Here is a 25,025-nt window from a genome sequence, read left to right as displayed (position 1 = left end):
TGATGGTGAGTATTTTCTTTTATTGCCAAACACCTCTTTAACATAGAGAATCGACTCCATAAAGTGGAGGATTTCATAGTGTTGGCTTTTTCAGAAAAATATACTAAAAGAATATCGTCACTCACAATTTTGATTCGTTTCTGAGTCCGCCATTCGGTAAAACTGTTATATTCTTGTTCATATCTCAACCTGGATTTCACTGGTAATAAATCTGCACTCACTTCTGCCGCTCGTTGTAAGATATTTTCGGGAATATCCCGATTTTCTTCACAATCTGAATTCATTTTTGCAAAATGTAATAAATACATAAATACTTAATTTTCACTGACAGAAAATAAAATTTGTCATTAATAAATAAATCGTTGCTATAGACACATTACTCGTTTCTTTTTTTTCTTCGGGTTGCCATAGGATATCTAGTAGGTATCATGGATATCTATGTTTATTATTAAGCGCACGGAAAGAGGGATCGGGAAAAAATTTCCGTGCGCTGTTCCGAAAATGTCATATTTACTGTATTTTATAAACAGTTGAAAATGTAGTATTTTCTGTTAAGTATAATAAAAAAATATTTACTTGTCTCTCTGATGACATACAACAAGTCAAAGACGAGGGCTGTGTTCATCGAAAACTACGGTAGGATAAGACCTCTAGGAGGTCGTGCGTCTGGGGGAGGAGAGAGTGGCGTGTAGTGAGTGGACTTAGGATTGACAGGAAGGGCATATTCATTGAACAGTCTCTGTAGAAATAATGGGAGAATGGACAAAGAGAAAGTGAGGGCAATCACGGAGAGAGTGACAGCACCGGCAGCGCTGTATGGGAGTCAGATCTGGGGAGTTAGAGCGAATGACAGCAGAGTCAGAAGGCATTTAGAGGCGGCGGAGAGGAACTTTCTGTTGTTACAGGACGGTGGCCACGGAAACCCTCAGAGTGGTCAATGGCACGCCACCATGGCATCTGGCTGCCTTCAAATTTAGAGAGGAGACGGAGAGAGTAAGGGAGTAATGCCCGGGTTGGAGAACATGGACGGAGCAGGAGGAGATCTTGACGGAAGGTTAACAGGTCAATGCTGGTGGTATGAGGGATGGACGGGAGTGGGTGTCTGGGGGGTTTGGGGCAAAACGACGAGTTTTTGGGAGGATTACGAGCGGGACAGTTTAAGTGCGGAGATTCTAGGAATAGGGGAGGCATTGAAAAAGATAGGGGTGAGGGAGAAGGAGAATTTCGTGGTACACACGCCTGGCTGCTCCCAGTGTTCCGGTTGGTGGAACGGATGAGGAGTGCCTCTAAAAAGACTCAGTAGGCTTCACCTTTCTCGGTAATGTCTTGCAAAGAAAAATCAACTGCAAGAAATGCAAAAGTATTGCACGAAATGACCAAAAACACGAAGAAAGTCAAAGAGAAGAGTTAATAGAAAATCTTGTCTTGATAACCAAGAAAGGCAAGATATCTTGTCTTGTCCATCATCTGCAACTTTGTTATTTTGACAATTACAGGGTCGTTCAAACGGCTCAAAAACACACTTTTGGTCACCCTGGTAAAGAAGCAAACAGAAAAATTGCAACATTATGTGATGTAGCAGATGGTACTAATTTTCTCGGAACTACCACAAACATCATATCTTCCCGAAATCGTTTTATTAATCGACTGAAGAATGTGGATAAACGAGGACCGAAACATTACCGCTTCCCAACAAGGTACTTGGGGCACTACCAGAATGCATCCATCTCTGTCCCCCTCACAATGTGGCTAAAGTGAGTACAGTGATTTACATTCGCGTGAATGCCGCACAATGAAACCGTTCACTTTGATCGATATCTGCGGCTTGTTTCGTTTACAATGCATCGTTAATGCAACAGTGGCGCTACTGCAAATGTTTGCAGGAGATAACATGTAATTAGGGTTACTCATGTTGTACTTAAGTTTTTTTACATTTTAAAATCTAGTAGTTTCAGGAAGAGAATAAGTAACTTGGATGGTAAATATAATATTGACTTACTAGATTAAGAGGAGATGGCAATTTTGATGTTGAAACTTTAAAGCGTTTTCTCGAATGAAGAAGACGATGTGAAAGTGCGATCTATTTAACCAACCCAGAATTGATTTTACGTTTATTTCCTCTATAAACTCTAGGATATTTACTTAGCTCGATACCTAAACGAGCTGAAAGCTTTTACTAAACTAAAGCTACTGGTAATTACACCGCAAAGTCCACGTGATTGCAAGAAATTTCTATTACTGTATATAAAAGGATATGGCGAATTGAACCGGCACATTCTACGTGCTTCTTCAGGCATCCCCATAGTTTATCACGGGATGTTAATTGCCCCGCGGGATAATTAAAGCCCTTAATAAGGACAGTAACTATGTAGGGAAGTCCTTAAACCTATATCCACTCCATTAATTAAAACAGGCTGAAGCAAAAACCAATAAAGTTGGCACTGACGATAGCACAGATGTTACCCTAAGTTTCCTCTTTTATGTGTTTAATTACAGTGCCAGGGTGGTTGACAGAGATATTAACAATTCACTGGCCACGGGCGAACGAAAAAAATCCATAAATTTAAGTGTCGAAAATATAATTTGCCAAAACACCCTTTTCATTCGACCGAAAACAGCAACACGATGACATGCCTCCGGTTTTAAAAAAATGCCATTAGTTATATCCTAAACGAATGGAAATTATCCTTATTGGGTTCAGAACATAAATTAAAGAACTTTTTGTTGATTTGTGATGTTGATGAGTGTTATCCAAATCAAATTTGTGACATATTAGCATTATTGAAGTCACATTTTTTATGAACAACACAATTACCATAGGAAAGCAGGAAAAAACTCTTTATAGCATCGAAATCCGAGTAAGTATTTAATTGCTCACTTGAGCATTATGAACCTAACCCCCGTTTTACATTGTGTATTTAAATTTTATGATTCGGTTTATTACCGGATCCTCTCATAAACAAGGTTTAATGTCGTCGTGATCGGTGGTTCCTATACCAAAAACCATCCCGGACATTAAATCGACTACAATTATTATAAATTCTAGGATAAAATGAATACAAGCTTTTACTTCAAGGGATTTACTAGATTAGAATACATTTCAATTGAATTAGGGTTTATGCAGTGCTAGATTTAACTCATTCACTGCCGGGTGCTAAATTTGATACTTAATACATTATAAATGCCATGTTTAATCTTAAAAAAGTCACGTGACTTTTGTCAAAATTGTTTAGAGGGGGATAATCTTCATTTTTTCGCTCCATTTTCTGCGCTCACTGGATATTATTTAAAATTGACAAAAATGTCTGCTTGGGTTAGGTAACCATGCAAATTAAAAGTAAAGTTTAAAGAACTGTATGATATTTTAATATTGATGGATACAGATACTTTTCTGTCAAAAATGTCTGATTGGGTTATTGTATTTTTTACTTTAAAATGGTTCAAATCTGGTTATCTGTGAGGTTAACCAGTAAAATTTGACGCTGAAAAAATGTTTTGGACTAATTTTTACTGGCGTTGTAAGAGTCCAAATTTGTACTGAATAATCGAAAAACTTGTTATTTACCACTAGGAATTGTCTTAAAATTCGTTTTTTCAGATTGCAAAACTAAAAGCATTAAAAACAGTCCGGAAATCAAGACAAAGATTGTTGCACATAAAACTAATTTTTTACTACTAAAAATAGTCTAAAAGTTGACTAGAAATAACTTTACTAAGCCTAGAGAGAGTCCAAAAGTCTATTTTCAGAACTTTAATTGACTCAATTTTCTGGATTAAAAAACTTAACTTTAAAAATAAACTTAAGTTTGACTATTATAAATAGTCAAATTCGTTACACTGATGAGTGTAGAAGTCAATTTAATAGTGAAGAAGTTTGAAATGACATTTTCAAGACTAACGTCAGGCTTTAAGCCTGATAAGTCAAAAACTTTGTGAAGATCGTAAAGAGCCTTAAAACTCGATTTTTCAGGCTGAAAGCACTAAAAACAATGGCACTTTTAAGCTTTTGGGAATGTAAAATTAGTTTTTTAAGTCTGCTATGTCAAAAACTTGGTAAAGAGAGTCTAGAAACTCGTCTAGAAACTTTTCAAACTGAAAGCAGTTTTAAAGCCCCCAAAAACTTGAAAAGTTAGTCTTCAAGTCAATTTTCATAAATCTAATATCGATATCCCGTATTTAAGACTATTTTCAAGACTGAAATGTGTTTTCAAATCATGAAAAGTTACTTCAAATGGAAATTTTAAGCTTCTGATATCACTTTTCATTGCTTCAGAGTCACTTTTTGGTGTCCAAGTAGTTTTTTATGTCTACAAGTCAGTTTTCAATACTAAAATGTTTGAACTTATCTGAAAACTATGACGATGGGTTTCAATTTGTCTGAAACTGGTTACAAAGGCAATTTTTAAGCCTCTCAAGTCAATTTTCAAAAGTGAAGTCTTTTAGTTTGTCTGAAAACTATGAAAACTGGCTACAAAGACATATTTCAAGCTTATTAAGACAATTTTTAGTTGGGTTGGGTTGGTTATGGGTCTTTGAACGTAATAACTCAATTATCTCGTAAACAAAGTTTCAAATCGGAATTTTATAAGATACTTATATTTTGAAAAAGTAAAAGAAACTGTAATTTTTGAAAAATATTCAGTGACGCAAAAAATAAGGCAAAAAAATGAAAACCATCTTTCTGTATATCATCTAGATTCATTACTTCCATGGTTTTCTGAAAACCATCTACACCACTGGACACTTTACCAACAAAAGTACTTGTTCCAAATTTGCTCCAACTGGTCTGACTAAACTTTAAAGAACTGTATTGTCCTTAGGAATCATTTTCAGGGAAATCAATGCTTGTCAACTTATTTTTTGACAGGACGGATTAACATGGACCACCCTGATATAATATAATTTCTTTCGATACTCTAATATACATTATGAAAGTCTCTTTAATGCTATACACTTATGTATAGGTCCAAGGTATTTTAAGCTACTGTATATAAGTCAAATGCTCTTAGAAACTTAATAGCGTTCATTTTTTCAACAATAGCAAAACCTCAGAAACTACTGGCACAACGTTGATTATGTTGGTTGGTCGTCTGCCAATTTTTGAGATAAGTCTTCCGCGATAGCATTAAAAGAGACTTTGATTTACTAAAAGCGTTTTAATTTAAGTGGACATAACGTTTAAATCAGTCAAACTAGTGAGTGAGTTAATATTAACGTGAAATCGGATGCTTAATTTAATAGTAATGAGGTTTTCGTTGTTTGTCAACTGGTTTTAAGCAGGTGCAGCTTCAAAAACAATGTTTCACCTGTGTTTTTATACAAGGTGTTCCAGTTAAAAGAATTATTAAACTGTAAACTAACCAACTGAAGCACCATAATGGTTGATTGTTAAAAAATGAATGGAATTTTATTGAAGGAGCGCCAACAATTTCAGAGCAAATTGACACGTCCTCACCTCATTTAAAACGCACTTTATGAAGACGTTATAACAGGCAAGGCAGGAAAAACTGCTGAAAAAGAGCCGGCGATAATAATTGCGATTTATCAGAATCGTTCCTGCCAATCAGAGCTGGCTGACAACTACGTTTCTAATTTCAGGGTCTTTTCATAGCGGGATACTTTCGGAAAACCATTTTTATATATTGGCCTTTCTCGCTCCTTTTTTCTTATAAAAGGTTTTGCCCTTAAATAAGGTTATGGTCCAGACGAGTGTATCTCACCTTTCTAGTTAAATGCCAACTTTTCTTTCACGCAAAATGAAAGATAATTTTTTTTCTCATCAATGTAAAACACCTCAAAAGATGTTGTCCATAAAGCGAAAAAATTCAATAACAACATGTCAGTAAACCTGAGGCAAAATACTTTATTTACAGCTAAACAAGACGCATACAAATTGAAAACTTCGGAAAATAAGTGTATTAACATATAAAAGTTTATTCGACGTTTCGATTGATTGGATCAGTTCTCCAAGCCGTTATCGTAAAAAAACACGGACCTGGAACAGCTATTTTTAAATTTTACAATCTAATAACTCATGCTTTCGTTCATCTGCCCACTTAAGACTTATTTATCGTTTAATCAAGTCAATCTTTTATCAATCTAATTTCGTTATTTAGATACAATGTACGAGTATTAAGTTGATCTTTCAACGACCAAAGGGAATCACTGGTGGAAAACATATTTTATTCGCTAAGTTGTTGTTTAAGGAGGGTTTTTAACTGATTGATTGGGATTTTCTGTATTCTAATAGCAATTAAAGTGTAGTGGGAGTAGTAAACATCTAATAGTAGTACAGTCAGGTCGATTAAGAGAAAATGTATCTAACCTAACCTAATTAAAACCCAAAAATTTTAAAAAAAATTGTTTATCTACAATAAATACGATCTGTCGTTTTTCCTTTTTAATTTTGCAGAGTAGTTTCTTCTGTTTTCTTTTCTCTCAGACATTTTTGTTCTATTCCTTTCTCTCTTTATCTTAATGATTCCTTAGTTTTTTGTAATATTTGATTACTACTAATGTTATCAGTATAGTTACTTTTTTGTACAATTAATGTAGAATCACCTAAAAATTTACTTCTATTACTCGTAAAACATTGATTAACTTCTAAAACTAAAGTCACAATTAAAACTAAACATATTTTGCATTCCACAACAAAATCAACTGGATGTTTTCTAATCAGTTTTAAGTTTAAACTACATTTTGAATGTCACGTGACTCTTTTCGACAGATGTCAATTAGCATTTACAGTGTTGCAAAGTCAAAAATTGGATTACAATTATAACTTTTGCAGCTGTCTAAATCTAATATACCAATTTTGCAAAATTTGAAAAAGAAGAAGTTTATGAATTTAAGAAATCTATTATTTTTATCTTTATATCTTTTATTGCTCAAATAAATTGTCTGAAGAAACAAAACCCATTAAAAACACTATTATTAATATTACTTTTAATTTTTTTACAACTGTTTTAGTTACCAAATTTTCAACGTTTAAATAACATTTTCAAAATCACGTGACACGTGTTTTTTTGACAGGTGTCAGCTGGCTATTACAGTGTTGCAAGTTCAAAATTGCGTTATCACTGTCACGTGTCGTGTATTTTACAATTTCAGCTTTTGCAACTGTCTAAATTTCATTTACCAATCGTTTTAAGTTTAAACTACATTTTGAATGTCACGTGACTTTTTTCGACAGATGTCAACTGGCATTTACAGTGTTGCAAAGTCAAAAATTGCATTATCAAGGTCATGTGACTCGAATTTTACAATTTCAACTCTTGCAAATGTCTAAATCTTGATTTTCCAAATTTTCAAAGTTTAAACTACATTTTTACAATCACGTGACTGTTTTTGACAGGTGTCAACCGGCTTCTACAGTGTTGCAAGCGCAAAATTTGCATTATCAAGGTCATGTGACGTGAATTTGGCAATTTCAACTTGCAACTGTCTAAATTTAATTTTCCAAGTTTTTAAAGTTTAAACTACATTTTCAATCACGTGACGGTTTTTGACAGGTGTCAATCGGCCTCTACAGTGTTGCAAGCTCAAAAATTGGATTATCACAGTCGCGTTGACAAGTCTCTTACAATTACAACTTTTGCAGCTGTTTAAATTTAATTTGCCAATTTCGCAACGTTTGAACAACAATTTGAAGGTCACGTGACTGTTTTTGACAGGTGTCAATAGGCCTCTACAGTGTTGCAAGCTCTAAAATTGCATTACCAACGTCACGTGACGTGAATTTTACAATTTCAACTCTTGCAAATGTCTAAAATTTAATTTCCCAAATTTTCAAAGTTTAATCTACATTTTCAATCACGTGACTCTTTTTGACAGGTGTCAACTAATCTCTACAGTGTTGCAAGCCCAAAAATTGAACTATCAAATTCACCGGGCAATCTCTCTCTCTACATTGTTTCATTTATGGAGAAAACAGTTTTTTATTAATATTTTAGAAAATAATAGAAATGAGTATATAAAACTGTATATTATTGGAATCAGCTTAGAATGAGCTATTCAATAAATTAATAAAATATAGGGTGTTTCCTAAGAATAACAGTGATTTACGTCAACAACTTCTAGTATTAATGACCGTTTGCAGTCAATCCGAACCGAATCACCTAAAAATTGACTTCTACTACTCGTAAAACATTTTATAAGCTTCTAAGACTAAAGTCACAATTAAAACTAAACATATTTTGCATTCCCCAACAAAATCAACTGGATATTTTCATTTCAGGTCTAAAACATTCCACTTCCATTTTAGGCAAACAAAATCACTTACTAAAGCAGCCAGTCAGTTAATTGCCACTAATAATGATAGCAACTTAACAGAAAAATCACATTTTTGCCTTATTATCGTACAATGTTTTCGATCGATTAGATCGAGACAAATCAGGGACTGGCAAGCAATTACTCCGCCCCCTTTGAAATGCCGACATGTCAGTATAATGACTAATAACATCATTATCTATATGAATGTAATTTAAATGCGAAAAACTTGTTCCAGAGCGTACATGCTAATCACTACTATGCCTAGTGACGAAATTTTTGGTTATCGGTTTACAAGATTAAATACGCCAACGTACATTTGCATTGTGCTAATTACTTTCGTTAATATTTTGATTATTATGAAAGTGGAACAACAAGCTTTTCAGTTTTTTGTTAAAAGATGTAATAAGGGAGTCACATAAAGTAATACTTTTAGGGCCGGTACTTTCACCTCCGAATAAATTTATTCTCAGGATAATTGATCAATAGCAGCGTCTGATTACACGGTTTCCATGGATGTTATACTTAGAATAAAGTTATTCTGAACTGAAAGTACTGGGCCTTAGCAAAACTGACTAAACCTTAATGGACTCGAGCTTTTAGTGTACGGCTTGATTAAAACGAGTATCGCAATCATTTTCGAAGCTCAATTTCTCCTTTTCCGTTTCGGCTTTACTCGCATCTGTTGCACGCCGGGCTTTACACTTTATGAAGCCAGTCTGATGAAATTAAACTCTAATGAAAGAATTTAAGGAAAACCGTTTTCATGTAGATTAGAATTTTGAACGAGGTAAAAGTTCCACAAATTTCAATAATACATCAAGAGGGTTTGTTTTAAAAAGGTTTTATGGTAATTTGGTTTTTAGGAGAAATTCAACGTAAATTAGTTTTAAACCCTGAAATTTAGTGAAATTCAAGTTAGTTAATTTTAAACTCTTTAAAGTCCTGGAGACAAACCTCAAAACTCTGACTTACATATTTGAAACGTATACAGGACAAATCAACTCGCTCCAAAACAATCCAGTCCAGGAAACCGAGGTTATCATAATTTTTCACCTTGTATAAGTTTATTCTACTTTTATCAAATTTAAGATTAAAGATTTGTTTTAAAAGCAATCATCAAAGAGAAGAATTCTAAACATAAGTTATGGCCTAATTTGTTGCTGTTTTGCTAGTAATTGTACCCGGAGCAAATTTAACCTGACATTTGGCACAAACCCCCTTTTCCGGCACGTAATTTATTGTCTTAATAAGACGACCGGAAGGTTTACCATAAACCAGCTACAAATAATATTTTACCGTTTTATTTTGTTTAATTTTGTTCGCATAAAAGTATGGACCCTAAAAACATAACAATAAACCACTATTTACAACCTGCTCTAGCCTGAAATAGGGCAGCAGATAATCCGGTTATAGTGCATTAATAAACATTATATTTAACGATAATAGTTAGAAAGGGGTGCATATATTATTTCGAGAACAGAAAAACACGGCTTTTCAATCAGGTGGCCATACATGTATGTGCAATTATTACCAGTGATTGAGCTTCCGTTCAGTGATAAACCCTTAAGGCATTTTTATACACTTCTGGTTAAAGTTTACTTACACATTTCCCTTCCAAGTACCCACGTCTCAGGCCTGGAGTTCACTTCGACCAGTACTGTTGGCGTGCACACCAAAAGTACCATCAAATCGGCTATGCTAAGATTCACTAAAAAAATATTCGTGCTGTTTCGCATGTCTTTCGTTTTGAAGATCACTATGGGCACCATCACGTTGCCGATTACTCCCAGACACATTATTATTATGCAAAACACCTGAAACAGAAAGAAATAGGGTTAGGAAAAGACATAAACTGATCACCCAGTAAGAAAATGTTAAGAGATTTCAACTACATAAAAGAATTCTACAGGATGGAAAATCAGTCAGTTCTTGACTTGAGTATTGAACTTTGATGTTGTTGACGTAAGTCACTTTTTAAGAAACACCCTATATATTATTGGATAGCTCTCTTTAAGCTGATTCCAATAAAAATAAAATATATATAAAAAAACTGTATGTTAGAAAGAGATCGCAGTTACTGAATCTAAGAAATATATTATTTTCATCTTTATATTTTTAAAACCCATTAAAAATACTAGTATAAATATTACTTATAATTTTTTTTACAACTGTTATCATGTGACAGGTGTTTTTGACAGGTGTCAACTGCCTATCGCAGTATTGCAAGTTCAAAATTGCATTACCAACGTCACGTGTCGTGCATTTTACAATTTCAGCTTTTGCAACTGTCTAAACTTTATTTACCAATTGTTTTAAGTTTTAACTACATTTTCAATGTCACGTGACTCTTTTCGACAGATGTCAACTGGCATTTACAAGTCAAAAATTGGATTATCACAGTCGCGTTGACACGTCTTTTACAATTATAACTTTTGCAGCTGTCTACATTTAATTTACCAATTTTGCAACGTTTGAATAACATTTTGAAGGTCACGTGACTGTTTTTGACAGGTGTCAACCGGCTTCTACAGTGTTGCAAGCTCAAAAATTGCATTATCAAGGTCATGTGACGTGGATTTTACAATTTCAACTCTTGCAAATGTCTAAATTTGATTTTCCAAATTTTTAAAGTTTAAACTACATTTTTAACCACATGACTGTTTTTGACAGGTGTCAACCGGCCTCTACATTGTTGCAAAGTCAAAAATTGGATTATCACAGTCGCGTTGACACGTCTTTTACAATTATAACTTTTGCAGCTGTCTACATTTAATTTACCAATTTTGCAACGTTTGAACAACCTTTTTGAAGGTCACGTGACTGTTTTTGACAGATCTCAATCGGCTTTTACAGTGTTGCCAACTCAAAAATTGCATTATCATGGTCATATGACGTGAATTTTACAATTTCAACTCTTGCAAATGTCTAAATTTGATTTTCCAATTTTTCAAACTTTAAACTACATTTTCAATCACGTGACTGTGGTTGACAAATCTCAACCGGCTTTTACAGTGTTGCAAGCTCAAAAATTGTATTATCAGGGTCATGTGACGTGAATTTGACAATTTCAACTCTTGCAAATGTCTAAATTTGATTTTCCAAATTTTCAAAGTTTAAAACTACATTTTTAACCACGTGACTGTTTTTGACAGGTGTCAACCGGCCTCTAGAGTGTTGCAAGCTCAAAAATTGCATTATCAAGGTCATGTGACGTGAATTTGACAATTTCAACTCTTGCAAATGTCTAAATTTGATTTTTCAAATTTTCAAACTTTAAACTACATTTTCAATCACGTGACTGTTTTTGACAAATCTCAACCGGCTTTTACAGTGTTGCAAGCTAAAAAATTGGATTATCAAGGTTATGTGACGTGAATTTGATAATTTCAACTCTTGCAAATGTCTAAATTTGATTTTCCAATTTTTCAAAGTTTAAACTACATTTTCAATCACGTGACTGTTTTAGACAGGTGTCAACCGGCCTCTACAGTGTTGCAAGCCCAAAAATAATTGAACTTCAAAATTCACCAGGCAATCTCTCTCTCTACATTGTTTCTTTTATGGAGAAAACAATTTTTTATTAATATTTTAGAAAATAGTAGAGATGAGTATATAAAACTGTATATTATTGGAATCAGCTTAAAATGAGCTATTCAATAAATTAATAAGATATAGGGTGTTTCCCAAGAATAAAAGTGACTTACGTCAACAACTTTGAAATTATAAGCAGTATTCAGTTTTTTGTTAACTTAAAGGACAGCTCAGATATCGCATAGAATCGCATATGGCAACTTTCCAAAAATTCTCTGTATATCCGAAACTTATGAAGACAGATCAATTCTGATTGGAAAAACAGACTACTGTCCAAAATTGAGCTCACAATAAATATCTTACTTTTTTCTATCTATTGCTTTGTACGCCGTAGAACCAACGAAAAATGCCCACCCTGTACAGGGTGTGTAAGCAAGTAAGTAAGATTTTTAATGTATTTGATCAAAAAAAGATCAGCAAGACCAATTTTCTAAACTTATCCTGTTTAAAGGCCTTATTTTGCTATCTACGGTCATTTGGTACTTATGACCTTCTTATGAATTAATAAGCAAGTGGTCAGAGATTTAGGTTTGCTTGATTTTTAACTCTAATAATTATCTTTTTGAGCAATTTTCATAATGTGAAGGAGCATGAACAGCTCTGAATAGTATCATTACTAAAAATCAGAACATTTTTCAAACAGTTATTCAAAATTCAACTCTAAAGTGGAATACTTTTAAAACTCCCTTACCAAATTTCATCAAGCTTAAGAATAAATCATCTAAGATATAGAAATTCCTGCTGCATCTCATTTACCCAGAAGAAACTTACAGAACTCCAACAGTTCTATAATATAGAATCTTTCTTAAAAATGGATAAGAATGACTTCACTTTGATCTAGTCTGATTTTACTTGATCGTACTAAACAAACATCTTACCATGGATGTGGTTCTAATGTAGCTGGGAAACACCGGACTTCCATACTCTATACTACCATTGTAACTAGCGTTACCCGTAAAACTTCCATTGGCACCAAAACTGTCTGGGGTGCTACCCGAATATAAGTAGCTGTAGCTGACTGTAGTTACATTGAAATCGTGGGCGCTGACGTTAAACGCTATGGGCGTGGCCAGCGCCGATATGAGCGCGATCATGTCATCGTTCGCTAGAGTGGTGGCTGTCGTTGTGCCGGAAACTTTTTAGATCAACCCCGTAATTCTGAAACAAAAACCAACATTTTTGGGTTAAGGGTTAGTAAAGTTTTGTTGTTAACATTAACGACAGCTGTGTCGGTGTAATTACGGTACAAACTACGGCATTTTGAAGGAAGGTAATGGGTTATTCCTTTCAACTTAACGTTTTAATTTTGAGTTTACGCCTTTGCAAGTAAGGGTATGAGATGAAAAAAAGGAATGTCGTTTATCATCTCTCTCCTGAGATTTGACACGTAACTAAGAAAAATCTTGACATATTAAAGGAGGGAAGGAAAAATGCTAATGGTGCTTATTTAGGTTCATTCCTTGAAACAGTTTTTCCTTTTCTGGAACTTCATTAACAATATAGAGATGTTTCCCTTCCTGGCTTAAAGCCTATTTTGCAAAAAGTGTTGAAAAGTACTCGGTTTAGTTAATAAAATAAATTTTCGCACTTTTAGGTCTATTTTCAGACCCCCAGGAAAGGTTCATGAAAATAGCCAATAAGGGAATAGCCAATCCACTTTAGGAACACGATTGCATTGGCAGTAGTATTAAAAGTATTCAAATATGTACCTTGCATGTAATAAATATTATGAGGTATAAACAATGATTGTTATTAGCACCACTAGTATCAAGAATTGCTACTGAAAACAACAGAAAAATCATAATCTCTTTAAGCCATGTTATGTATTACTTGTATGTTCCTGTAATAGGAAAATTTATCCAGCTCTGCGATTAACAGAAACGACTTCTTAAACTTTTGGTTTTCCAGTCCGGAAAGACCAATATCATACGCTTTAATGATCGTCCATTATCGCAAAGCGCACTTGAAGGAATCTGAGTGTCTTAATGTCGTGTACTCCACAAAAGAAATCCGAATTAAATGGGGCGGTAAAGTGGGTTTGTAAGTAACTGTTTCCACTCGCCCTACGGTTTTGAGGTCGCTCGGGGATGCCCAAATCTCCAGCTTAAAGTTAAATCGAAATTTCGGGTATTTGGTGTTTCTGGGATAAGCCGATACGAAGGTGTCAATTCGGAAACTTTTAATGGCAGCGACTCTCTCTTAGGGCATATTTAACCCCAAAGTTTTAGAACATCCCACCAGAGATCATACAAGAACTTACAGTAGTAGAATGTGGACCGTTTCTACGTTTTCTGTAAACGATTTAAATTAGACATTTTCCACACATGTTAGATTGCCTTTTTGAACCAAACCAAACATTTACTTGATTTTTCTGGAACAGTGTTTCTGCCAAAACCATAATTTCAATAGAAACCCCACATTCACAGAATTTTCAAAATAGCATTTTTCAGCTAAACATTGACTAAGAAGCTTTTCTAAGCAATTCAGCATGACCTACTCTTTCAATGACAGTTTTCTCTTTTCAAACGCAAAAGTGACAACACCAGGGAACATTAATAAAATAAAACATCGGACAGGAACCGATTAATCCGCGTCGTGTTTCTTTTAAACTAAAAATTATTACGTTTTTATGTTTAATGTTATTTTGTCGTGGCAAAAGGGAAACACTTAATTAGCCGGACATCGTAAAAATAGTACTTGGCTTGTATTATTTTTTAATCCAGGAATCGGTCCGGGAATAAACGCGCGACAAATGCAAATTTGCCAAATTCCTGGCGTTTTTTCGTATGATTAACACGTTACACACAGAAACATGACAGGCCGGTGATTTGTTATTTTTCCTGTTCAGATGGGTATTTTTAAGCCAAACCCACAAAAACGAATAGATTTATCCATTAGACTGATCATTATTATGTACAGTCAATGAACTGTACTGTTGTTTTTTTTTTCAACAATTCCAAGATTTTCTTTTGACTGACAGATTAATCTAAAAAAATAATTAACTTAACTGCAAAAATTGTGTGATTTGTTGAGTTTCCCAAACTATCGATACAATGTCTCCTACAGGAATTACAAACTTTTTGCACAAAAAATCTGTCAAATCATGGCTTAGAGAATTGAAAAAGTTTCAGTAATTTTTTACCACTACAAAAACTACGTGTTTGACCTTCTTAGTTACACGTTACAGCATTTAACCAAGCTGTGAAAAGATCAAAGGTAAAAATAAGAGGATACAAGAAAGATAATTTGAACTTAATTTCGGAATAAATTAGCGAATAATATTTAATTGAGCAATTAGTGAAGATTTAGGTTAAATTGAGATATTCACATTAATGATTAAGAATACTAAATTGTGTCATTTCCTTTACAGTTCCTAAATTTGGATTGCTGAAAAATAACCGTAAATTGCGTCGTAAATGTTAATTAGGAGATTTCAAATTCGCATTGACGTTTCCAGAAAATGTTCAAACGTTTGACCGAAATATACGAGTGACATTTACGCCTTCAGAAACTAATAATATTTGCTTAATCTTTGAATCGTAAACCATAAATTTTAAAATGTATTATTTTTTTAATTATGCTAATATTTTTTAGACTTACATTGCCATTTCCTTCGAGTACAACAGTTCACATCATAACAGGGAATTCCAAGTTCACACTCATCCTGCTTTGATACTTTCTTATCGTTCCCAGACGAAAAAACGACTAAAATGCAAATCCCGGACTGAAACAATTTGGGCGCGAAAAACCGCGAACAAAACCGGCATCAGCAGGAGCGCTTTCAGCAGGAAGTGCCGTCCGGGGCCCCGTTAAAAACAAACTGATTCGCGTCCGTTTCGCGTCTCTTTTCGACTTTTCATTCATCAGGACGAAGCTTTCGTATCTCGTAAACGCGTTGGACGGAAAAGCTCTCTACCCCAAAAGCTGCTCTTCTTTTCCGGATGTCACCCGCTGAGACTAGTCTTTGATTGGGATGAATTGGAGAGGTACAAACATTCCCCAGGAAATACTGTTCATTACTGGTGATTTCCAGTGTATTTAATGGATTTCAAGAAAGGGATCATTTTAAATTATAAAAGAAATTACTTCTATTTGGAGTCAATTTCGTTGTAAATTGTAGTGTTAACTTAAAAAATATCCTGTTGGAAAGCTATACAAGAAATTGATTGCTCATTTTAGCGTGCAATTTATTAATAGTGGTCATTTAATATTCCACCTATTACGCCCATTGAACATTGGGATATTCAAGCTTTATGGCGGACCTGAATTAAATACGCTTCGTCAGCAACAAATAGAGCAAAATTAACGGAGTCAATAAATCGATGCTAGGTCAAACTGTTTTGCAACTAGCTGTGATTCGAATAGGCAATTACAATGTTGGATTATTTTTCTAAAATTTTATTCGTTTGACTTTATAGCTGTAAGTAATAGGTTCTTAAATAAAGTGGTTGGTTTAAAGTCTTTGAAAACTCTATGAAATTTATTACCTTAGTCGACCACTGCATTAAAACTGAATCAAAATTCTATCAAAGTTTGCATAGCTTTTTATTTTAAACATGAATAATTTAATAGTATATTACGTAACTAGTGCTGTAAAAAGCATTTTACGCACGATATGGAAAAAGTTATGCACAAAGCCGCGAGTGTGTAATGTAATAATTCCATGAGTGCGTAAAATGCCTTAGAGCACGTGTGACGTACTATGGAAAGTCCTCTTTTCGCAATTCATATAACTCAGAGTAACTTTTCATTAAAAAAGTATATTTTCAACGTATTGACATCAGATTTGTACTAATCATAGGTATTATGCCACTAAAGAAAAGAATAATAACGTAATAAAAAAAATTCACAAATCATGTTACTTAAATAATTATTAAAGTTGTTCTTAAAATAATTATTTATGGTGTGTTTGTGTTTGCTATTGCAGATAATATTCTAGACGAAGTGATAAAGGAAGAAATGTAAACCAAATAAATTTTTCCCAGCATTAAAGCGATAGTTTGTGGCCCACCTTAAAACTGTGCGTTTTTTTTACAACTGTGTGTAAAGAGGTTCATTACGTAACGGAAAACTATGCGTAACTAGCTATTTACACTGAGGTCGTAGGTAAACTACTTCTTGTTCTCGTTTTAGTGATCTATTGCAAATCGAATTTAAGAAAGGAAAATGTCAAGCTAAAAATGACCAAACTGTTGGTTGTGGCAGCAACAGAGAAAAACCGAACAAAATGCAATCTTTAGTTAAAATTCTGAAATGGTTCTTTTATCTTATCCAGCTTTATTTACTACTACTAGACTACTACTACTACATTTTAACATAACATAACATGTATGTATACATATAACTTTCTGATTTCTTGACGTATTGAATATTTATACGGTGCTTTTATTTGAAATTGACAGGTCAAAAGTGTTGATTTTCCAGTAAAGCAAACCTATAAAAAGTGACTTTCAGGTATTTACACAAAAACATCAAAGTCGTGTGTGATGGCGTTTTTGAAGCTTTCCGTGCTTTTTCATAATTGTTTCGCAAATTTGGCATTCCGGGAAAGCTTTAACCGCAAATAGCGACCTTAAAAAATATTTGACGTAGCTGGCTGAAATAACGGTCAGACGACCATATTGAAGGGAAATGTCCTGCAGCTCGTTCCTGAAGTTGAATCTGCACCACCCGCTGACAAGACCTTCAGAGTTAAATCGCACGCTGAGATAATTGAATTCTCCTTTGTTCTAGATTTATTTCGTTTATTGAGAGCTGGAAGTGGTCACATTGTTGTGTCAAAAGTTCGTTAAAAACATAACTTCTTGGGTAGTCAATTATGTACAAGAACTATAACTGCTTCATGGTATCGGAGCAGAAGAATGATGTTAATTAAAGTAAAACGTTTACCAAACCAACCGACTAAAACACTTGAAATTCCCCATAGGAATTTTAGATTAACTGAACGAGATTAAAATCGAGTTGTTAAACCTGTAACTTCATTATTCAGGTCATCCAGACTGTCACTCATAGTGATAAATCCCTAAAAAAGCAAACAGACAAAACACCATTACTCTGACATGTCGAGTAAATTAGCATTCGATGCACTTTTCTTTATTAGCTTTTGAGGTTTGTAAATTTATGTAGATTGAATTGGATGTGGGACATCAAAAAATTGATTTTTTCTCTTAGGGGCCAAGCATCCCCCTTGTTTAGAACGACTTTGATTAATGTGGGATATTTGTCTATGTTTGCTGTCCTCCTTGTAATTTTAGTGAAACTGGTAAACTAACACATAGTATATTACTTTCTCTTCGACTATCAAGATTTAAATTGAAATAATTGCAATCTTATTTGTACTGCTCTAATTTGTCTTGTGAGTACACAAAAAAACCTAATTACTACCACAGAAGCTTCAATAAATAATGTTGTTTATGCGTATTTAACAATTCCTACAAATCTAAATATAAAACAAATGAGCAAAAATTATTCAAGTGGTTTCCAATGAACTATAACTCTCTGACTGTCAGGAGCCAGTCCAAATGGTTTGGTACCATCACTAGCCACATACTGATTAACCTGAAAGTCCAGCATGGTTTGGTACTTGTAGACGTCATTTCCAAGTTGCTAAAAATGTCTGTTTAACTCCACACTATTAAAATGTAACACTAAACCTACTTGAGTCAAAGGACTGGTGTTTGTAGTGAATATTCCTGCAAATCCTCTATCTTTGGCTAGTTTAAGGTTCTCGCTTTCCATAAATTGGAAAACGGCAACGTTTTCTCTGGGTGTTAACGAGGAATCAGTGGCCATCATAAAGGAATGCAGCACTTTACCTTTCCCTTGTGGTAACTGGTTGTCTCTGCAAATGATTGATTCATTCAAATCCATTCTGAAACTGAACTTTGAAGTCAAATACCTGACTGGACCCTCAACATTTTCCAAAAACTCAAATATCACAGTTAGTTTTGAGGTGATTTCCACTTCCGGTTCATCATGAGCGTCAAAGTTTAAAGCCACCCCGCAAATTTTACCCGACTCATTCCTGGCTATAAAACTGAGGTTCTTTTCTAGCAAAGGCTCCCACAGTGCTTCCATTAGGATTTGGTAGTCTGTCAGTGAAATTTCGGATATTATCCACTGCTCCAAGTCAGCTTTTTGGTAGAAACTGGATGCTACCATTCTGGTGATTTAAAGAACGTTGTTGTGGGTCGTGTATAGTGTGGTTGTAACCGACTTACGAGAAAACTGCACTTTTGTGTTGAGAATTCAAAAGTTCAGCCTGAAAACTAGGCGGTTGTTTGGTGATTATGGTGTCTTCGGTCATTCTTTGCAACACTTCACCAAAGTCAATGGCTGATATAAAATCTCCAATGTCTGAAAGAAGATTAGTTTATCCACCACATATTTATGTAATTGTCACTTACTTATTTGATATCCTTTTTCAGTGAGTCGTGATATGGTAAAAATTGAATTGAGTGAGTTTCCACCAATTTCATAGAAATTAGCATTAATCGAAATGCAACTTCTTGCAGACCGTCCCAAGATAGCTGCCACAGTTTCAAACAAGTCTTTTGCAGCTTTTTGTTGGTAAGGTGGTACTCCTTCGTAGCTGATCTCTATCTCAAGAGCTGAGTCATCTAAAATCCACCATGCTTTAAAAATATCTTAGACCAATAATTAGGACTTACCATTGTTGTTGGTATTTTCATACATTTTTAATAATGCCTGCCTATCGATTTTTCCATTTACCAACAATGGAACGTTTTCCACTAAAATTACTTGAGGAATCATGTAGCTGGTCAGTTTGTCCCTAAGGGCCACCTCAATCTGATGCTCGCTCAGTAAATTTTTGGTTGTAACAAAACCCAAAAGGGCTTGATTGATTTCACCAGGTTTGTAGCAAAGAACCACAGCTTTTTCCACCTTAAATAACCGTTTTAGTATCAGTTAAGTCTGAAGTAAGCAAACTTACTCCTTCAACGCTAGCAACAGCTTTCTCTACTTCAGACAAGTCCACTCTGTGACCCCGAATTTTGACTTGCGAATCAGTTCTTCCTTCATACAGCAAAGTTCCTTTTTCAATTTTAGCATAGTCACCTGTGCGATAAAGTTTGGAAAATGTAGGATCAATAGCCAAAGGGTTATCAATGAATTTGTCCGGATCCCTGCCTAAAAATTGACTTTATTTACCCCTTTTTTCAAACCTAAAAAACCAACAAAATTACCATTGACATAACCAGCAGCTAAATTTAAACCAGCAACAAAAAGTTCCCCAACATCTCCTGCTTTAACCGGTCTGAAATCCTTGTCCATCAAATACAGCACAGTGTTGTCCAAAGGCATCCCTATCGGTACTTTAGGGTATTCCATCAATTGCTGCGGCCCTTCAATCACGTGATAGGTCACATCACCCATAATTTCGGTGCTTCCATAAAAATTGCACAGTTTGTGCCTGTTTTCGTCAAAATGTTGGAAAAACTCTTCGGCCAGCGAAACGGCCAAAGGTTCACCAGAACACACCCAAGTTTTCAAGGATTTCAAAGAGTTTTTGTTGGTACCCTATAACGATTGTTAACAACAAAATCGTTTTAATTGATTAATGAGCCTTACTTGTAATCCAAGATAGAGCAAAAGACTTCTCAAGAGCGAGGGCACTAAAACGAGCCGTTCAATCTACAATATTAAAAAAGTTTCTTATTCAAATTGCAGTTATCTGGGGAACCCTCTTAATAAGTTTGGAAGTTTTAAAAGAGATTAATTAATGCAGAATTTTCATGAACTTGTTGACTTTAATTCGATTAAAACTTTCTACCAAAAATAAAACTACAAACCTGATATTCGTCAATTAAATTGACGAGTTTTTCAGGGTCTTTGGTTAGAGCTTTAGGAACGACCAGGATTGACAGGCCGTTGATTAATGGACCCCAGATTTCGCAAACGCTATCCACAAAAGTTAAAGCTGTTTTAAAAACGCACACTTTTTCTGTTTGGCTGTAAGGAAAGCTTCTAAACTGCCATTGTAGTCTGTTTAGGATTACGCGATGTGGAAGTCTAACACCTAGCAAAACAGAAAATTCTGTGTCATATAAAGTTTTCTAAAACAGGCTTAAAGGGACAATGCTTGTTTTCTAAAAAAAAAACATTCTGCGCATTTTGATTGTAATAAATGCATTCTCCTGCTATCAGTTCAGAGATCCAAGACACTTGATTTAATTTCTACCTATTGTGTACCAGTGTGTAAATCTGGTTGATTACATATGATTTAATCCCTTATTTGGACATCCATTCATAAAAATTCCCAACACGTTTTTATGCCCAGGTTTATAATTTTCAATCCGGTTTTTCTTGTAGAGAATTAATTAGCAGTTAATAAATTACGATCATAATGTACTTGCGTTACGTAGTAGTAAACTTACCACCTCTTAATTAACCATTTTTAAATTCCTTGTTACCTTTAGGTATTCCGGTACTTCCTGAAGTGTACAAGACAATAGCAAGGTCATCTTTTTCATGCTGAAGTTTTTCGGTTTCAGAGAGTGAGGTGTCCAATTGGCACTGGCTGAGTAGAAGCATGTCATTCCATGATAGTTTTGAAGTGTTCAAGTAGAATTCAGAATCTGCAAAATCATGTAGAAATAGTGAATTTATTGTCAACCTTCAATGCATGCATAAAGCGCTGTTTTCTACATCCTAGATATTTGCTCACAATGCACGTAAAGTAGTAATTATGTATTGTCATTTACAATCGAGAAAGAGTATACATATTTTTATGTTAAAACAAACTATAGGAAGGTGTATTATTGCAATGTTATGTTTTAGGCACAAATGGCTTTATTTAACATTACCTTCATCGTGAATTACTAAAACTGGTCTGGATTCGCGTATTATATGCTCGATCCTTGGACCTGGAAAAGCGTGATCCAGGGGCAAATAGGCGCAGCCCGACTTCCATATAGAAAGCAGCACAATCACCAAGCTAATATTTAAGAAAAAAACTTGTTAAAAAATATTATACAAATAAAAATACTCACCTGTCACTTGGATGCATATTAACAGCCACAATATAATCCCCATCCTGATTTTTAGGCAACTCGTTCTGTTTAATGGTTTGTTGAATAGTTCTGGCAATCTGATTGGTGAGTTTATCAATTTGCTCGTAGGTATGATGCCGGGTTTGATCATTTTCTGAGACAAAACCGTAATCAGAACTACGGAATTAATTGAAAACAGATTTAGAATTACCTTTGTATATTATTGCAGTGTTGTTCTTCTGAGGTCCGGTAGCTATTTGTGTGAATAAATTATCGAGTAACCCAGGCTGTAATGGTCTGGTGGGTCCTTTGATTATCGATAATTGATGAAGGGTGCCCATTTCTATAACAATTTATTTAATTGCCAGTATAGTGATTAACAGTAAAGTACTAAATCATTGAGAAACAATAAAACGAAGACAATAGTAACATAATTTAGTTAATTATTCTAAAACTAATTGGTGTTTACTGCATAACTATGCAGTTATTTGATCATTGTCTACAGTTTAAAAATAGCAATTTCTTTTAGTAATTTATGACCATGATAATGACTGTTCAATTTATCATTTTTTTTTTTCAATATACCGGGTGTTTCCTCATCATATTTTAGGGTTTCATGTATATCAATCAATAACATGCACTTGGCTTATTTGTTAAGAAATGATTGTTGGAAAGACCTATTCTAAACTTTACCTTATTACTTTATACAGTTTCTTAATTCTATTTTGTTATTCTTCCATTGGAAACGTAAAGTATATGAGTGAATGTTGGTTGTTACGAAAAAGGGAAGTTTCCATTTCGTACAAGAAGTAGGAAATAATTTAAATTTACCTTGTGCCCGTTACGAAGGATGTTAAGTATAATAAACAAATCTGTACTGTTACTTGTGCATATTAAAAATATATGAAGGGTACGTTTTAACGCTGGTTTGCTATCTGGGTCAAGAATACCAATGGTAGTTTTTCGTTACTTTTCCTCGAATCATATTATTGACATGGCCGGTCAGTCATTCGAATTTTTTTGGTATCCGCCGTATTTACAAAATAACCTAGAACAACAAAACTAAACTGCGCATTTACCTACAAATCTTGCTTGGGGTTTAAGAAACTTTCTACATATTCAAGGTAAAACGGTAATTACAAGTAAAGAATAATTGTTTTGCCACCACCATGCATTTCCTATAAAATCTTGCTGTTGTATTTAAAATCCCCGTATGAAGAGTAATGCTTATAATTGTATCTACAAGGAAGGAATACATTCATACATTGTAAATTATATTAGAACGTATTTTTAATGAATATTTATAATTTATACAGTTAAGAGCATTGATTTTGCAATCACTTTATCTACATATATTCATATTTATAAAAGAGTTTTCTTGATTATCGAATGTAGTGCTGTACTATTTTGTTGCAGTCAAAATGAGTGGAATTTAAAATTAAATTTATTATTTTTATAAATAAATTTTAAAATTTTTATATAAAACCTTACATTTTTAATATTTTCTGTTTTTTTGCTCGAATGTTAAACTTGCTGTTAAAAGCACAATTTCACCCATATAAGGGTATTAAACCATGATACGTCATTATTTTAGATTTAAAATTTGATGAATTAATGAAAACTTTGTTTAATAATATTATACTTACTATGCTGGTGGATATATTAAACACTAAAAATAGGTAAGGTAGTAGGTAAAAATTTTTTTTGGATAAAACTTAAAAATAAAAAAAGTCAGCCTTTTGACACCACATTGATTATTTTTAATTTTTTTGCTGTAAAATTACTTACAAAAGTACTATTTCCACTTACTTTAAGATGTTCAAAAACAACAACAAAAACTGGGCAAAACACTGATACCACACGTTCACTGCAAGACGCGCAAATTCAAAATAAACAAGTCAATTGACCAACCAATGGGCATATTAACTAATGTCGATAAATTGGTTTTTCAGCCTTGTCTTTAACCGAGATATAGACAAAGACCGGACTATATTCATGTGTAATTCGAACTGCGATTTTTTGAATTCATGGTAGGGGAAAATGCGTGAGCAAGTAGTACTTGGGTGATTTAACAATCAGCAGGATTCCCCTTCAAGTTTACCAGACCACTGAGATTTTTACGAAATTCCTCTGCTAAAAGGTTCATCGAAAAATTGCTCATTTAATGATTGGTTATACCGATGGGATTTCCTATTGCTGTATTTCCTCTGATACAGTTTTACAAATTCCAGTTAGTAGTTATTAACCTGCCATCAACATAAAATATCACTACTGGGGAGATTAATTTACATTTTACTTGTAACACAATAACAAATTTAATAGAAACTGATTTAATTAACTCTTTTAGTACCTTTTACTGTTAATTTCCTTCCTTGGTCAATTTACTTACTTTACTAAGAACTTCGAAAACGAGTGAACCTTGAATTACAACACATGACATGACAAAAAAATGTTTTTTAAAATATGTAACAAGTTTAGATATAATGAGTGTGGTGATGACCATATTTTTGAACATAGAATACAAATGAGTTTAAAAATGTTCATTTCAAACATTCCTACATGTCGACTTAATAATTTATTAGCAACTTTTAACCGAGAAACTTAATTGTCTCACTTGTGAATGTCAACTATTCTTTTAAATTTTGCATTTAAAATTTCTCACTATCGACCAAAGATTTTTTAACAATTTCTACTTAAATGGTTATTACTTTTGTCACTGTACTACTTTTGTCACTACAGCAGTCGTTTATTGTTTTCTCAAAAAGTTATCTCAAAATCGATTCCTGGCTATACAGGGTAAATCATTTACCATTCTCTTCTAAAACTTGTTTGTTAGTGGACAATAAAAGTTTAAAATTTGTAAATAAATCATAACGATTTACAGGTATATAAAATGTACGCAAATGGTACCAACCCTCATTAGGTAGGCACCAAGAAGTCATTATACGTTTTTAAATTTCGACTTAAGAATGCTTTACTCGGAAAAATGTGTGCAGTTTATTCAAGAAAAAATGACAATTATAATTAAAAATTAAAATTATGCATTGATTTAATTATACATTTTATTAGCTCTACCTCATTATTATAAACAAAGTCATTCTTTTAAATTGTTTTAAAATCCTTGGCCTGTAAATAGCTACAGCATTTCAA

General features: G+C 33.8%; 2 protein-coding genes across 4 annotated transcripts in view; both read right to left on the bottom strand.

Annotated features, from left to right (window-relative positions):
* Positions 1 to 18,141, bottom strand: part of ETHR (ecdysis triggering hormone receptor) — a 37,131-nt gene extending 18,990 nt beyond the window's left edge. For 2 of the 3 annotated variants that reach the window (XM_081990308.1, XM_081990307.1), the window contains exons 1-3: positions 15,463 to 18,141; positions 12,741 to 13,020; positions 9,875 to 10,085 (exon numbers count right to left, since the gene is read on the bottom strand). In XM_081990308.1, the coding sequence (XP_081846434.1) occupies positions 9,875 to 10,085; positions 12,741 to 12,956 (427 nt within the window). In that variant the 5' untranslated portion in view covers positions 12,957 to 13,020; positions 15,463 to 18,141. The remainder of the gene's footprint in view (positions 1 to 9,874; positions 10,086 to 12,740; positions 13,021 to 15,462) is intronic. The other variant, XM_081990306.1, reaches the window with a different exon arrangement.
* A 48-nt stretch (positions 18,142 to 18,189) lies between these two features.
* e (nonribosomal peptide synthetase ebony) lies at positions 18,190 to 23,938 on the bottom strand. Its single transcript, XM_081990304.1, has 15 exons — positions 23,685 to 23,938; positions 22,087 to 22,218; positions 21,876 to 22,029; positions 21,690 to 21,820; positions 21,297 to 21,461; positions 20,676 to 20,902; positions 20,455 to 20,517; positions 20,070 to 20,403; positions 19,817 to 20,013; positions 19,533 to 19,767; positions 19,269 to 19,481; positions 19,083 to 19,218; positions 18,761 to 19,024; positions 18,520 to 18,703; positions 18,190 to 18,468 (listed from the first exon to the last, which is right to left on the bottom strand). The coding sequence occupies exons 2-15, from the start codon at positions 22,214 to 22,216 to the stop codon at positions 18,328 to 18,330; spliced, it is 2,574 nt and encodes an 857-aa protein (XP_081846430.1). The 5' UTR covers positions 22,217 to 22,218; positions 23,685 to 23,938; the 3' UTR covers positions 18,190 to 18,327.
* Positions 23,939 to 25,025: the final 1,087 nt, after the last annotated feature.

This window comes from Ips typographus, linkage group LG11 (genome assembly GCF_016097725.1).
Source record: "Ips typographus isolate SLU linkage group LG11, UJ_Ityp_2.0, whole genome shotgun sequence".
In the NCBI taxonomy this organism is placed as follows: Eukaryota; Metazoa; Arthropoda; class Insecta; order Coleoptera; family Curculionidae; genus Ips; species Ips typographus.
Note: the sequence above shows the minus strand (reverse complement) of the source record. Positions and strands in the feature narration are given on the sequence as shown.